Genomic DNA, 13,782 nt, shown 5'->3' on the forward strand with positions numbered 1-13,782 from the left:
CATATTGTAAACCACACAGTCAGGCCACTAAGGTCAGGTCACATGCTGGTCAACATAAAGGCTAAGTCACGATACTCCACCCTTCTCACAACGTGAACAGTTGCACACTTTCGCGCATGGATTTAATAATGGTGGAAACTCACTCAGCCAATGCTTACACCAATCATATGCTTTTAAATGATTGACAGGAATTTCTGGAAAAGGTGGTGAATTGGGACTCAGCCAAACTAGAGGCCTAGGATGAGAAACTTATACAGAATGCAAAGGGGGGAATTCAAGCTAAAGATAACAAGAGGAATCAAGAGATTCTAGACTGATTTCAATATTGTTACAGAAGACCATTCTCACTTGTGGGTTTGGATTCTGACACTTATTACATTGCTACATGGATAAGGCAGAGAGACATGAGTCAAGTTAATATGTTTACTAAGAAGATTATATGGCCTCAATACAGGTCATGCATCCGGGGCCTTGGAAATTGACCAATATAGAATGAACCTTTCACAGGACCATTTCAACATTCAAAGGTGAGTGGTCAGAAAATCCCTTATAGAATTCACTGTTATTTTTCAACCATGCAGGATTACACACTTGTTCGAGACAGGTGGGCCTATAATCATCATGTCTGCACTTTCTGTAGAGCTCACTGCTCACTTCTGTACCTGCATGAACTGGAAGGAGGCTTCAAAGTCCTCCATGGGATACATCTTGATGCGGAAGAACTTGACACCCATGATGAGGCTGATGGTGCTCTGGACCACGTAGGGACTCTGCTCTTTCTGTCTTAGCTCCTTCAGCTCATACAGAAACCTTTTCTTCACAGCAGGAAACCTGAGAAGGAGAGGAGGAGACAGAGGGTTGGAACAAAGGCAGCGTCCCAAATAGCACCCTATTCGAAATACAGTGCACTACTTTTGACCAGGGCAAAATAGCCCAAATAATAGCGAATTTCAATGGAGGATGCTAGCTAAATATGCTAACGGGCGCAAATGAAAATAATTGAATTGCAAAGACAGGCAATCCAGCTCATAAAGTTATACATATATAGGTAGGATCTACCGAATGTCCGTTTTGGTGAGTTTGAACATTTACAAGCGAATGTGAACGAAAGACATTGTGCAAATGAACAAAGTTTTGATGCATGCTTGTCTGAAGGAAGAACAGTACTTAGGGGTTAAATATGTATCTACTTTATTTTTTCTGATAGAAATAAAACCATTCTCCATACACTATCATTTACAAATTGATAACAGCTATTGATAAGACCTAGTTAAATGAGTAAGCTGTTTGGATAAGGGGATTGTAACTATAAATGACAATTGTTTTACCGTATGATCTCTGGAGACAAATGTGAAACCAGTCATATGGCAGCAAACTGAAGCGTATCAACATGTAACCTTTTCCACAGTGAAGTTTATGAAATGCTGGCCTTATAACTTGCAGGGATGACATTTGGATGAGACCCATGCTATAGGCTTCTGTAGCCATGCGCAAATGGCAGTATAGCACCAAACCTACAGTGAGGGAAAAAAGTATTGGATCCCCTGCTGATTTTGTACGTTTGGCCACTGACAAAGAAATGATCAGTCTATAATTTTAATGGTAGGTTTATTTGAACAGTGAGAGACAGAATAACAACAAAAATGTCAAAATGTTATAAATTGATTTGCATTTTAATGAGGGAAAAAAGTATTTGACCCCTCTGCAAAACATGACTTAGTACTTGGTGGCACAGCCCTTGTTGGCAATCACAGAGGTCAATCACAGAGGTCAGATGTTTCTTGTAGTTGGCCACCAAGTTTCCTAACCCTAAATAATATACAAGATCAGAGTATTTTTAAATCTACCAATTGGTGCTGAAAAGGAGACGAATACGTGTGTATTTACATGGTTTTCTTTCACTGATCCTTAATATTCTGAACCGTTCTCTCCATATATTCTAGTGAGTACTCAGCTGGTACTTAACTGATCAATGAATACTACAGATTGGCTGGAGGTGCTTATACCTGTTGTCTCAGTTTTATTACAGGGCTGTGTTCATTAGGGCACGCAACAGACAAATGTTTCAAAACATTTTGCAATGGAAAACGGAAACGAGGGTTCCTTATTGGAGGAGGTAGTCCCTCCCTGTTTCTGTTTCCTTCCGTTTGGTCCACGGTGGCACGTCACATCTGACAAGCCTAGCCAGCGACTTAAGAGTAGGAGAAGGAGTGCTGATCTAAGATCAGGATCCCCGGTCCATTCATTATATTCTCAGAGTAGGAGTGCAGATTTAGGATCAGGTTCCCCGGACCATTAATTAGAATCTCAGAGTAGGGGTGCTGATCTAGGATCAGGAACCCCCAATCCATTCATTATAATCTAAAAGGCAAAACTGATCCTAGATCATCACTCCTACTCTATGGGCCTAGGATGCTAGTACTACCCAACCATAGCTCTAATTTTAAGGGCTTTGATCCTTCACAGCGATGATCTGGAAAGTTCCAATAAACACACAGCGATTTTCAGTCCTAGTATGGAGGGCACAGGACTTGTCCAAAACACGTCTTGTGATCTACTCAGGTCTAGCTCTCTATTTGAACCTGTGAGATTCTTACGCAAATGTGTACAGAACAGAAGCAGGAGAGAGCATTGTGACAACTCAACCAGACCACAATTGCTAAACAGTCATTAGTCATCTCCAATGGCAACATTAAACATGAAATGCATCCCAAATAGCAACCTATTCCCTACATAGTGCACTACTTTTAACCAGAGCCCTATAGGCCCTGGTCAAAAATAGTGTACTATATTGGGAATAGGGTGCCATTTGGGACGAAGCGATGGTGTCCTCCTGAATGACAACATAATATTCTCACACCTGATCAGTGCTCTGGTACATGTTATTTTAACAGCATACATTACTGTCCTGCATCCTCAAGTGTAGGGTAATTAAAATATGTTCAAATACTGCCCAAAGAATGACAGCCTACTATTGAGGAGCCTTAACTACACAGTAGCCTATGAATAAATGAAGGAATAAATAAGTGAATGAATGAGTGAACAAACAAACAAACGAATGCATGAATTAATAAACAGATTAATTAATTAATTAATGACATACAGTATAGATTATTGTTTACAGATGACTTGATGAACTGTGGGGCTTACTTGGCCTGGGCTAAAACTCCTATGACTTCTGCATAGAGGTCTGCTACGATGTGCATGTTACCAGTGTTAGGACCATGGTACCTGGCAAAGAAACATACAGGAGTAAGAATAGGAAAAAAGGCACTTATGTTTAGTATACAACACAAATAAACACATACTGTATACACAGAAAGTCATATAAAAGCAGAGCTAAACGTACCGTTCTTTGTATCTAAAGTGCTTAAAGGCCAAGTTAATGACTTCACTGACCAAACTGTCCAGGACAGGGTGGAGCGGCATCTGGTCATAGAGAAAGAGAGGGAGAGGGAGAGGGAGAGGGAGAGGGAGAGGGAGAGGGAGAGGGAGAGGGAGAGGGAGAGATAGGAAAAGAGGGGGGGGAGACACTGTCATGACAACATTATGTTACAAACAGAAAACTCCAGTCATGAGTCTGAGATTGAGCAAAAGGAATACATCTGCCCTTTAAGGGTTGCCTCCCAAATGGCAGTATATTCCCAAAAAGCCCATCGGGCTCTGGTGGAAAGTAGTGAATTATATTAGGGATAGGGTGCTATTTGGGATGCATCCAAGAAGTGGTTGTTCTGTAAAGTATCCCTCAGGGGAGCCATATCTAATGACGATATGAATGCTAACATTGGACAAAATGGCACTTATGTTTAGTATACAACACAAACTTGCACTTTAAGAAATTAAGGGTTTTGTTCTTCCCAGAACATTGAAGGAAACCAATGTGCCAGCTGGGTTTAGTGTTTTAGAGTGGAGTATATGGAGTAAATGATTCACCTGTTTTAAAACTTCTATAAGTATGAGAGAGAAGATGAAGTCGATTGCCAGATCCCTTCTTTCAAGTAGAAAATCTCTCTGCTGTTCATCACTGTGAAACATCAACAGGGTTGGACAAGTTAGAGCAGTTACCAAGGTTGCTGTTACCAATTATGTCACAGATTACGCGCACGTAAACAGGGAAATAAATGACAAAAGGGAAATTGATTTATCATTATCCAATTTGTATTTCCAATAGAATTTTGGCAGCTATATGCTTCCATAACCATCTGTTATGCAATAAGTCAATGATAATATCAATCAATTCAGGCACAATGTCTTATACTGTACAGTGTTTTCTTTGTGTTTGATTTCTGGTTATGAAATGTGACAGGGTGTTCATGGGATTCCTCCTGGCCGTTCTGTCTCCTGTACCCGTCAAAAGATGTATATAAAATGTGATTGTGTGTGTGCATGCGTGTGTGTGTGTGTGTGTGCATATACGTGTCTTACTTTTTTGACTTGGTGTTGGCTCTGGGTCTGTATTCGTGTGACTCTGGGTCCTCTAGGCCATTCTGTCTTCTGTACCAGTCAAACAGTGTCCTCAGGATGGATGGGAGGCAGTACTCCGCCAGAGAACTCATAGCACTGATCACCTGAAACAACAAGCAAATAAATACAAATGGTGTATAAATATTGGTCAGTCAGATCATTATTACATAACACTGTTCCCTCCAGCCAAAAACCTGACGTAACGTAAAAACAACATCCATTTTTAGATTATATTTAAATGTGAAATCTACTTGAAATTAACCAACCTTTGAAATCTCGTAGTTGATTTGTGTTTGAAATCTGGTTAAAATGAGTGTACGTTGGCCACTTTTTGTGTTGTCAACCAAAAATTCCATTGATGTTGTTGATAGATGACGTTGATGGAATGTTGGTTCAACTTATTTTTGCCCAGTGGGTTGTATCTTTTTCCCAGTCATTTTACATCACTTACACAGAGCTGCTTTACATGTTTAATTTATATCTGCATCAAAAGAAGTTGCACTAGAGACATCACTGTGTCTTAACCTACAAGACCATAGTGTTGCTACAAGACCATGGTGCTTGCCTACGGAGCTGTGAGGGAAACGGCACCTCCGTACCTTCAGGCTCTGATCAGTCCCTACACCCAAACGAGGGCATTGCGTTCATCCACCTCTGGCCTGCTGGCCCCCATACCTCTGCGGAAGCACAGTTCCCGCTCAGCCCAGTCAAAACTGTTCGCTGCTCTGGCACCCCAATGGTGGAACAAGCTCCCTCACGACGCCAGGACGGCGGAGTCACTCACCACCTTCCGGAGACACTTGAAACCCCACCTCTTTAAGGAATACCTGGGATAGGATAAAGTAATCCTTCTACCCCCCTCTTACCCCCCTCTTACCCCCCCCAAAAAAATAATAAAAAAATAAACATATTGTAAAGTGGTTATCCCACTGGCTATAAGGTGAATGCACCAATTTGTAAGTCGCTCTGGATAAGAGCGTCTGCTAAATTACGTAATTGTAAATGTAAATGTTAACCCTCACTCTCCTCCACACAACAGGCAGTGAGAGGGGATTAGAGTAGAGGAAGAGAGGAGGAAAGGGAGAAGGTAAAAGATAGAAGAGAGAGAGGGACAAGGGAAAAAGCAGAGAGGAGAGGAGAGTGGACGAGACGAGTGGAGAGGAGACGAGTCTGGAGAGGAGAGAGAATGGAGAAGGGACAGAAGAAGGAGGGAGAACAGAGAGAGAGAGAAGGGAGACAGGGTCCTGGGAGATTGGGAGTTAAGGTGCCCATGGGGTGGCATGCGTCTCTCCAGGGAGGAGAGGGAAAGGGATAGGGAAGGAAGGAAGGAAAGGCGGGCCGGCTGGGACCTGGATACTAGCACACAGGAAGGGAGGGGAGTCTGGTGAGACCAGAGGAACACAGCGGGCCTTCATTCAGCACGGACAGGAGAAGAATCCTGCCTCTGTGCACTGTTGAATGGCCTCAGGCCTTAGGCACCAGCAAAAACATGCGCACAGGAGCACACACACACGCACACAAACACACACTTGTGTGCACACACACACACACACACAGACAGACCTTCTACTATACAGGCACCTAGAGAACCACAGATCTGGAACTAGATCAGACCCAGTGGGTGGAGTTAAGCACTACCCAGCCAACAAGCATTAACGGTGATGATGGACTGACTGCTCAATACAACAAGCTTGTGTATTGTTTGTTGCGTAACCTTGTCTGAGACCTGAAGACCTGCTTTGGCTCCAGGAGCAAAAATGTATTAGCCTGAGCTCAGCGTGGCAACATAGTCTTGACGACCCCAACCCTGCCTCACTGATTTCTCTGTCCATTAGTAACAGTTCTTACCTGGTCAAACTGAGGATCCTCACCCCTCTGGAGAGACTTGATCAAGGGTTTCTCCTGTGAAAACGCAACAGAAAAATAATAGATTAATACATTCATTCAAACACAAAAAAGTGACACACCGAAGGTTAACCAAGTTCTAAAAGAACTTTCACTCCTAATTTTCTCCATTTCTCATATCAGGACCTAGAGTTGGGTGTTATGGGTATTTTTGGAAAGGGGAGTTATGATCAGTTGATTTATGGTTATTATATAACACAGGGTAGGTTCCAAATGGAACCCTATTCCCTATATAGTGCACTACTTCCTATTCCCTATATAGTGCACTACGTTAGACCAAGAACCATAGGGCTTATATGGAGAATAGGGTGCCATTTGGGATGCAGACCCAGTTACTGAGAAACGCCATCAGTCAGTTGGAGGTCTGGGCAGCTTCTGTCAGACAGACAGGAGAGATGGGACATTAATGACGTGCCTCATCAGTCTTTACTCAGCTGGATAATGCCCATAATGCCCCTCACCTTGTTAGCGCCCTGGGGTCTCATTTATCAAAATGGTCTTGCGCTCAGATTTGACCATAAATTGTGCGTGCTGTGCGTTGATGTCGTAGGCTATTGATGTCGTCCACACACCAAGGTTGTAAATTATGCATCTTGACCTTGATGTGAAAATCTAAATGGGCAATTTATTTTTGGTTGCAAATGTATGAAACGTACTTATAAAGTGATTTATACACACTTGTGTTTTATACATATACAGTACTTTTTTAGGATGTGTGTTCCTTCATACTAAGAACTGAAAGTACGCAGAAATGTTGTATAAAACCAAGCAAATTCTATGAGGCCCCAGGACTGGCCTACCTCTCATGGCCCCTAGGGGAGGCCTTTTCTCTTAACTCTGTGCCAGTGTTCTTCACTTCATGGTGGTACATTCCAATGATTCCAACCATACTCTTATGTTGTTCATGTAGCTACACACAGTCTGAATCTAGAAAACATTGGAGTGATTGAAATCTCAAGGGTCAAGTTTATACCCTCCTGCATAAACTTCCGCCTACATTACTTACTTGTTAACTTATAGACATACAAGAGACTGTATCAGATCCGGTCTCAGGGATGGCTAACTCTGGACATCCCTTCAATCTCCACTGAGTTGGGTAGATCTGTTTTTAGTTTTTTTGCACATGTGTGGAATAATCTCCAATGCACTTTAAAATTGGAGGAATTGGCACCTCTAGGGCATTTCAGACGGCTGTTAGGGGACCTTTTTACTGAAGAATGTGTCTGTTATTTATGATTGTGTTTTGCTTTTCAGTATTGTTGTGTATAACAACGTGTAGTTTAATGTGTATATTGTATTTTGATTTGTATTGTTGTGCTAAACAGGGCTCATCTGGAAAAGAGACATTGGTCTCAGCATTGACTCCCTGTCAAATTAAAGGTTAAATCAATACAAATATAGTTTTTTCTGTCTTTGTGAAAGCAGAATCAGTGCATCAGCATTTTCCACAGCCAGACAGTGCTGACTGTGGCCTTCAAGGTATATCAGGGTGCTAAGTGTCCTATTTGGCCAGACAGAACAGCACAGAAGCCATTTATTGATGTTTCCACCCAAAGCTAACAGTCATAAGTGTTTGACTGTGACAGTGAGTAGGGTGGGGCGATGACTGATTGAGAAGTCAACAAGCCTTCCAGTAAGACTTCACTTAAAGCCTGCAGGTATAATGCTTTATTCATTGTTATTCCAATGCTTCTGTATGTTATGTCTCTATGTAGGAACTTTCGAACTGACTCAACAGTTGTAATTTAGTCAGGATCATTATCAGATGATAGTAAGACATTATAAGGGGTTGTACATGCTAATTACAAGTTGTAGAATGCATTATAACCACATCATAATGCATTCTTCCCTGCAGGTTTTAAGTAAAGCATTACAGACCTTCCTATAGCAGCAGGACAGCCAGCCTAGCCTGTGACACAGCCGGTGTGTCCCTATTTCCTATATTATGAGCCCTGGTCAAAAGTAGTACACTACATAGGGAATAGGGTGCAATTTGGGATGCAACCACAGATACATTCACAAGAGACTGGTCCTCTGTTCATTCAGACAACCTTTTACAGTAGGTGTTGACTCATGCATTATTAAGTGATATTTAAGTCTTGTTTTCAGTGTATAATTGATGCAAGACTTTCATGCACTTTTAATCTAGAGAGAGTTCAAGGCGTTGGTGGAGGGTTAATGCAACACTATTATTCTCAAACAGTAGCACTGTGGCGACACACAGGTCATCACATTCAACACTACTCTATTACATTACTATAACGATATTCTGCCACTGTAGTCCATAACATTACATGACATTTAAACCATTCAGCTAAAATGACGAACAGTGCCCTCCACTTGTAGTGAGTGAGGTTATAGTAATCAAGCGGTTATAGTAATCCAATTTCCTGCACGGATGTAATCACTCTATGAGCAGTGTATGTATAGGAGGGCGACATACAGTATCGGGGGTTTGTCATTGGCTAGCCAATAGCTTGGCTGGAATTAACCGCTGTGACTCAGAGTATGTACCCTGAAGAGGAAAAACAAAGGAAGAGTCATGATCATTGCAGACGCCTTGAGAGCGACAATGCAGACAGGGGGACACACGCACGCACACACACACACACAAACACGCAAACACACACACACTGGTAATAAACACTTCCCTGTGGAGTTGGAGCGGTGACTAACAGCTCCCTCACAAACACTTTCCCTCCCCTCACCTCCCCTTCCATCCCTCCCATTCACCCCCCTTCCATAACACTGTAGCACTAGGGCCTCAATGGAGCTTGCATGGCTTCAGACAGCTACCAAACTAATGAACCAACCTCTCTCTGCTCTAACAACAAGCACAGCCACCACATCAAACATGCACTTGAAACTTGGCATCAAATATCTGTAGAATGTATAACTACTGAAAATGTACTGGGTTAATGTGTTCTGGGTCTCAACAAGGTCCTATTGCAGATTATGATTAAATTTTTTGATTTTATTAGGATCCCCATTGCCGACGTGAAATCTAGCCTTACTGGAGTCCAACACATAACGAAAAATACATCACAGACAAAAATACTTTACAATTTACATACATTTAAAAACATCAACCTGTAGACATTACAGACATATACAGTACATTCGGAAAGTGTTCAGACCCCTTGACTTTTTCCACATGTTGTTACGTTACAGCCTTATTCTAAAATTGATTAAATTGTTTTTTCCCCTCATTAAATCTACACACATTACCCCATAATGACAAAGCAAAAACAGGTTTTTAGAAATGTTTGAAAATGTATAAAAGAAAAAAACTGAAATACCAATTTACATAACTATTCAGACCCTTTACTCATTACTTTGTTGAAGCTGCTTTGGCAGCGATTACAGGCTTGAGTCTTCTTTGGTATGACGTTACAAGCTTCGCATACCTGTATTTGGGGAGTTTCTCCCGTTCTTCTCTGCAGATCCTCTCAAGCTCTGTCAGGTTGGATAGGGAGCTTCACTGCACAGCTATTTTCAGGTCTCTCCAGAGATGTTCGATCGGGTTCAAGTCCAGGCACTGGCTGTGCCACTCATTCAGAGACTTGTCCCGAAGCCACTCCTGTGTTGTCTTGGCTGTGTGCTTAGGGTCGTTGTCCTGTTGGAAGGGGATCCTTCGCCCCAGTCTGAGGTCCTGAGCGCTCTGGAGTAGGTTTTCACCAAGGATCTCTCTGTACTTTGCTCCGTTAATCTTTCCCTATATCCTGACCAGTCTCCCAGTCCCTGCCGCTGAAAAACATCCCCCCAGCATGCTTCACCGTCGGGATGGTGCCAAGTTTCCTCCAGACATGACGCTTGACATTCAGGCCAAAGAGTTCAATCTTGGTTTCATCAGACCAGATCATCTTGTTTCTCATGGTTTGAAAGTCCTTTTGGTGCCTTTTGGCAAACTCCAAGCGGGTTGCTGACGAATGGCTTCCGTCTGACCTCCCTGACCAAGGCCCTTCTCCTCCGATTGCTCAGTTTAGCCAGGCGGCCAGCTCTAGGAAAAGTGTTGGTGGTTCCAAACTTCTTCCATTTAAGAATGATGGAGGCCACTGTGTTCTTGGGGACTTTCAATGCTGCAGAAATGTTTTGGTACCCTTCTCCAGATCTGTGCCTCGACACAATCCTGTCACAGAGCCCTACGGACAATTCCTTCGACCTCATGGCTTGGTATTTTCTCTGACATGCATTGTCAACTGTGGGACCTTACATAGACAGGTGTGTGCCTTTCCAAATCATGTCCAATCAATTGAATTTACCACAGGTGGACTCCAATCATTTGTAGAAACATCTCAAGGATGATGAAACATGGAAACATGATGCACCTGAGCTCAATTTTGAGTCTCGTAGCAAAGGGTCTGAATACTTATGTAAATAAAGTATTTCTGTTTTGTTTTTTTATATACATTTGAGAAAATGTCTACAAACCTGTGTTCGCTCTGTCATTATAGGGTATTGTGTGTAGATTGATGACGAAATTGTTTATTTAATCCATTTTAGAATAAGGCTGTAACGTAGAAAAATTCAAGAGGTCTGAATACTTTCCGAATGCACTGTATATAAAAATTCTAATAAAATAAAAAATACACACAAATGTTAAGAAAGAAACAATACAACTAAAGAATAATAATGTGTGCGTGTGTGTAGAGTGTGTGTTAGAGATTGTGCGTTTGTATGTGTGTGTGTGTGCGTATCTATCAGTTACACATACATGTCAGTACAGACACACAAAAAGTAGGTCACATGGGGGAGAGCCGTTGTGCCGTGAGGTGTTGCTTTATTTGTTTTTTGAAACTCTGTTTACTGTTCACTTGCGCTATATGAGATGGAAGGGAGTTAAATGCAATCATGGCTCTGTATAATACTGTACGTTTCCTTGAATTTATTCTGGACCTGTGGACTGTGAAAAGACCCCTGCTGGCATGTCTGGTGGGGTAAGTGTGTGTGTCGGTGCTGTGTGTAAGTTGACTATGCAAACAATTTGGAATTTTCAACCCATTCATGTTTTTTATAAAAACAAGAAGCGATGCAGTAAGTCGCTCTGGATAAGAGCGTCTGCTAAATGACCAAAAAAAAAATTAATAATAATAATAATAATAAATAGTATTGATATTAGCCCTCTGTTAACAGTGAAGAGCAAAATGTGCCTCTCTGTTCTGGGCCAGCTGCAGCTTAACTAGGTCTTTCTTTGCAGCACCTGAACATATGACTGGACCATAATCAAGATAAGATCGAACTAGAGCCTGCAGTACTTGCTTTGTGGAGTGTGGTGTCAAAAAAACAGAGCAGACCTCTCCCCATCTTTACAACCATTGAATCAATATGTTTTGACCATGACAGTTTACATTCTAAGATAACACCAAGTAATTTAGTAATCTCAACTTGCTCAATAGCCACACCATTCATTACCAGATTCAGCTGAAGTCTAGAACTTAGGGATTTATTTCACTAACTGTGGTTGCTGACACATATAGGGCTGAATCATCAGCATACATAGACACACAGGCCCTGCGGTACACCACACTTTACAGGTTTAACATTAGAGAAGCTTCCATTAAACAACATCCTCTGTGTTCTATTAGATAAATAACTCTGAATCCACAATATGGCAGAGGTTGAAAAGCCAATTTCAACAACAGGTTATGGTCAATAATGTCAAAGGCTACACTGAAATATAACATTACAGCTCCCACAATCTTCTTATTATCAATTTCTTTCAACCAATCATCAGTCATTTGTGTCAGTGCATGTTGAGTGCCCTTCTCTATAAGCATGCTGGAAGTCAGTTGTGAATTTGTTTACAGAGAAAAATACAATTATAATGGATCCTGATTAACTAGACATAGGCCTACTTACTGAACATAAAGATGCTTAAGACATTTCTTATGAGTTTCCTTAAGAGTTTTTAAAAGAGTTTCTTAATAAGAGAGAACAATGCGTCAGGGAAGTGAACACCGGTCACATACATAGAGTTTGTCTTGGTAAACATGCTGTAGTAACAGGATCCTCCACTGACTAAACCTGAAACCTGAACCTGCAGCTACTGTCACTCCCACCTGCTCCAGTCCTTCCCCTCCATAGGAGGGATCAATGTTGTGAAATGTTGGTCAGCAGGGTCAATTGTCCAATGACACGACAAACTGTAGGAGATTTCACTTTTAGCCTCACCATCCAGGACCAATATTCATAAAGTGTCTCAGAGTAGGAATGCTGATCTTAGATCAGGCCCCTCCCCATCCTATTTATTATGACTTAAAAGGCAAAGCTGATCCTAGATCAGCACTCGTTTGATGAATACAGGACCACATATACAACCCCAGGGAATGTGTACACTTTTTTATGAGTTTACTAGCTAAACGCATATCAATAGTAGTGTAATCAATATATTTTAGATGTTATCATTTTTTGAAAAGGATTAGAAATTAAAGCATTAAGGCATAGGTATTTCACTTAATTATGTACAGCTGTATTGTCAGGGAATGACAGGTGAAGCACATACAGTAGCTCTACATTTTTCATTGTATCCCAGGGCTGTTCCTCTGTAGTTGTATTAATGTGGTGGGAAAGTGACCGCCTTTGCTGCTTTACTTCCTTATCCAGTCCCATAATGTTTTGAGTTGTAGCAGAGCCTATGTCGAAAGACCCATGTCGAGCGGGTTGAGAGCTTCAAGTTCATCTGTGTCCACATCACTAAGGATCTATCCAAACACACCAACACAGTCATGAAGAGGGCACGACAACGCCTCTTCACCCTCAGGAGGCTGAAAAGATTTGGCATGGGTCCTCAGATCCTCAAAAAGTTCTAAAGCTGCACCATTGAGAGCATCTACACTGGCTGCATCACTGCTTTATATGGCAACTGCTTGCCATCTGACCAAAGGGCATTACAAAGGGTAGTGTGTACGGCCCAGTACATCACTGGGGCCGAGCTCCCTGCCATCCAGGACCTCTATTCCAGGCGGTGTCAGAGGAAGGCCCTAAAAGTTTACTCCAGCCACCCAAATCATAAACTGTTTTCTCTGCTACCGTACGGCAAGCGGTACCAATGCACCAGGTCTGCAACCAACAGGACCCTGAACAGCTTCTACCCACAAGCCATAAAACTGCTAAATAGTTAGCTACATAGTTAACCAAATAGTTACCCAGACTATCTGCATTGACCCTTTTTACACTAACTTTTGACTCATCACAAACGCTACTTCTACTGTTTACTCTGTCACTTTATTCCTAGTTATATGTACATATAGTGTATCTACATCAATTATTATGTTATTCACAAATGACGTACAGTGAGGGGAAAAAAGTATTTTATCCCCTGCTGATTTTGTATGTTTGCCCACTGACAAAGACATGATCAGTCTATAATTTTAATGGTAGGTTTATTTGAAGAGTGAGAGACATAATAACAAC

At 41.7% G+C, this 13,782-nt stretch overlaps 1 protein-coding gene across 2 annotated transcripts in view; it reads right to left on the bottom strand.

Moving 5' to 3' along the window:
• The window catches only part of LOC121561837 (protein furry homolog), a 162,554-nt gene that overhangs the window by 134,879 nt on the left and 13,893 nt on the right, over window positions 1-13,782 (bottom strand). For both annotated transcript variants that reach the window (XM_045213239.1, XM_041874281.2), the window contains exons 3-8: window positions 6,313-6,366; window positions 4,426-4,568; window positions 3,934-4,024; window positions 3,350-3,429; window positions 3,151-3,231; window positions 663-831 (exon numbers count right to left, since the gene is read on the bottom strand). In XM_045213239.1, coding sequence (XP_045069174.1) covers window positions 663-831; window positions 3,151-3,231; window positions 3,350-3,429; window positions 3,934-4,024; window positions 4,426-4,568; window positions 6,313-6,366 — 618 coding nt within the window. The remainder of the gene's footprint in view (window positions 1-662; window positions 832-3,150; window positions 3,232-3,349; window positions 3,430-3,933; window positions 4,025-4,425; window positions 4,569-6,312; window positions 6,367-13,782) is intronic.

This window comes from Coregonus clupeaformis, chromosome 5 (genome assembly GCF_020615455.1).
Source record: "Coregonus clupeaformis isolate EN_2021a chromosome 5, ASM2061545v1, whole genome shotgun sequence".
Classification (NCBI taxonomy): Eukaryota; Metazoa; Chordata; class Actinopteri; order Salmoniformes; family Salmonidae; genus Coregonus; species Coregonus clupeaformis.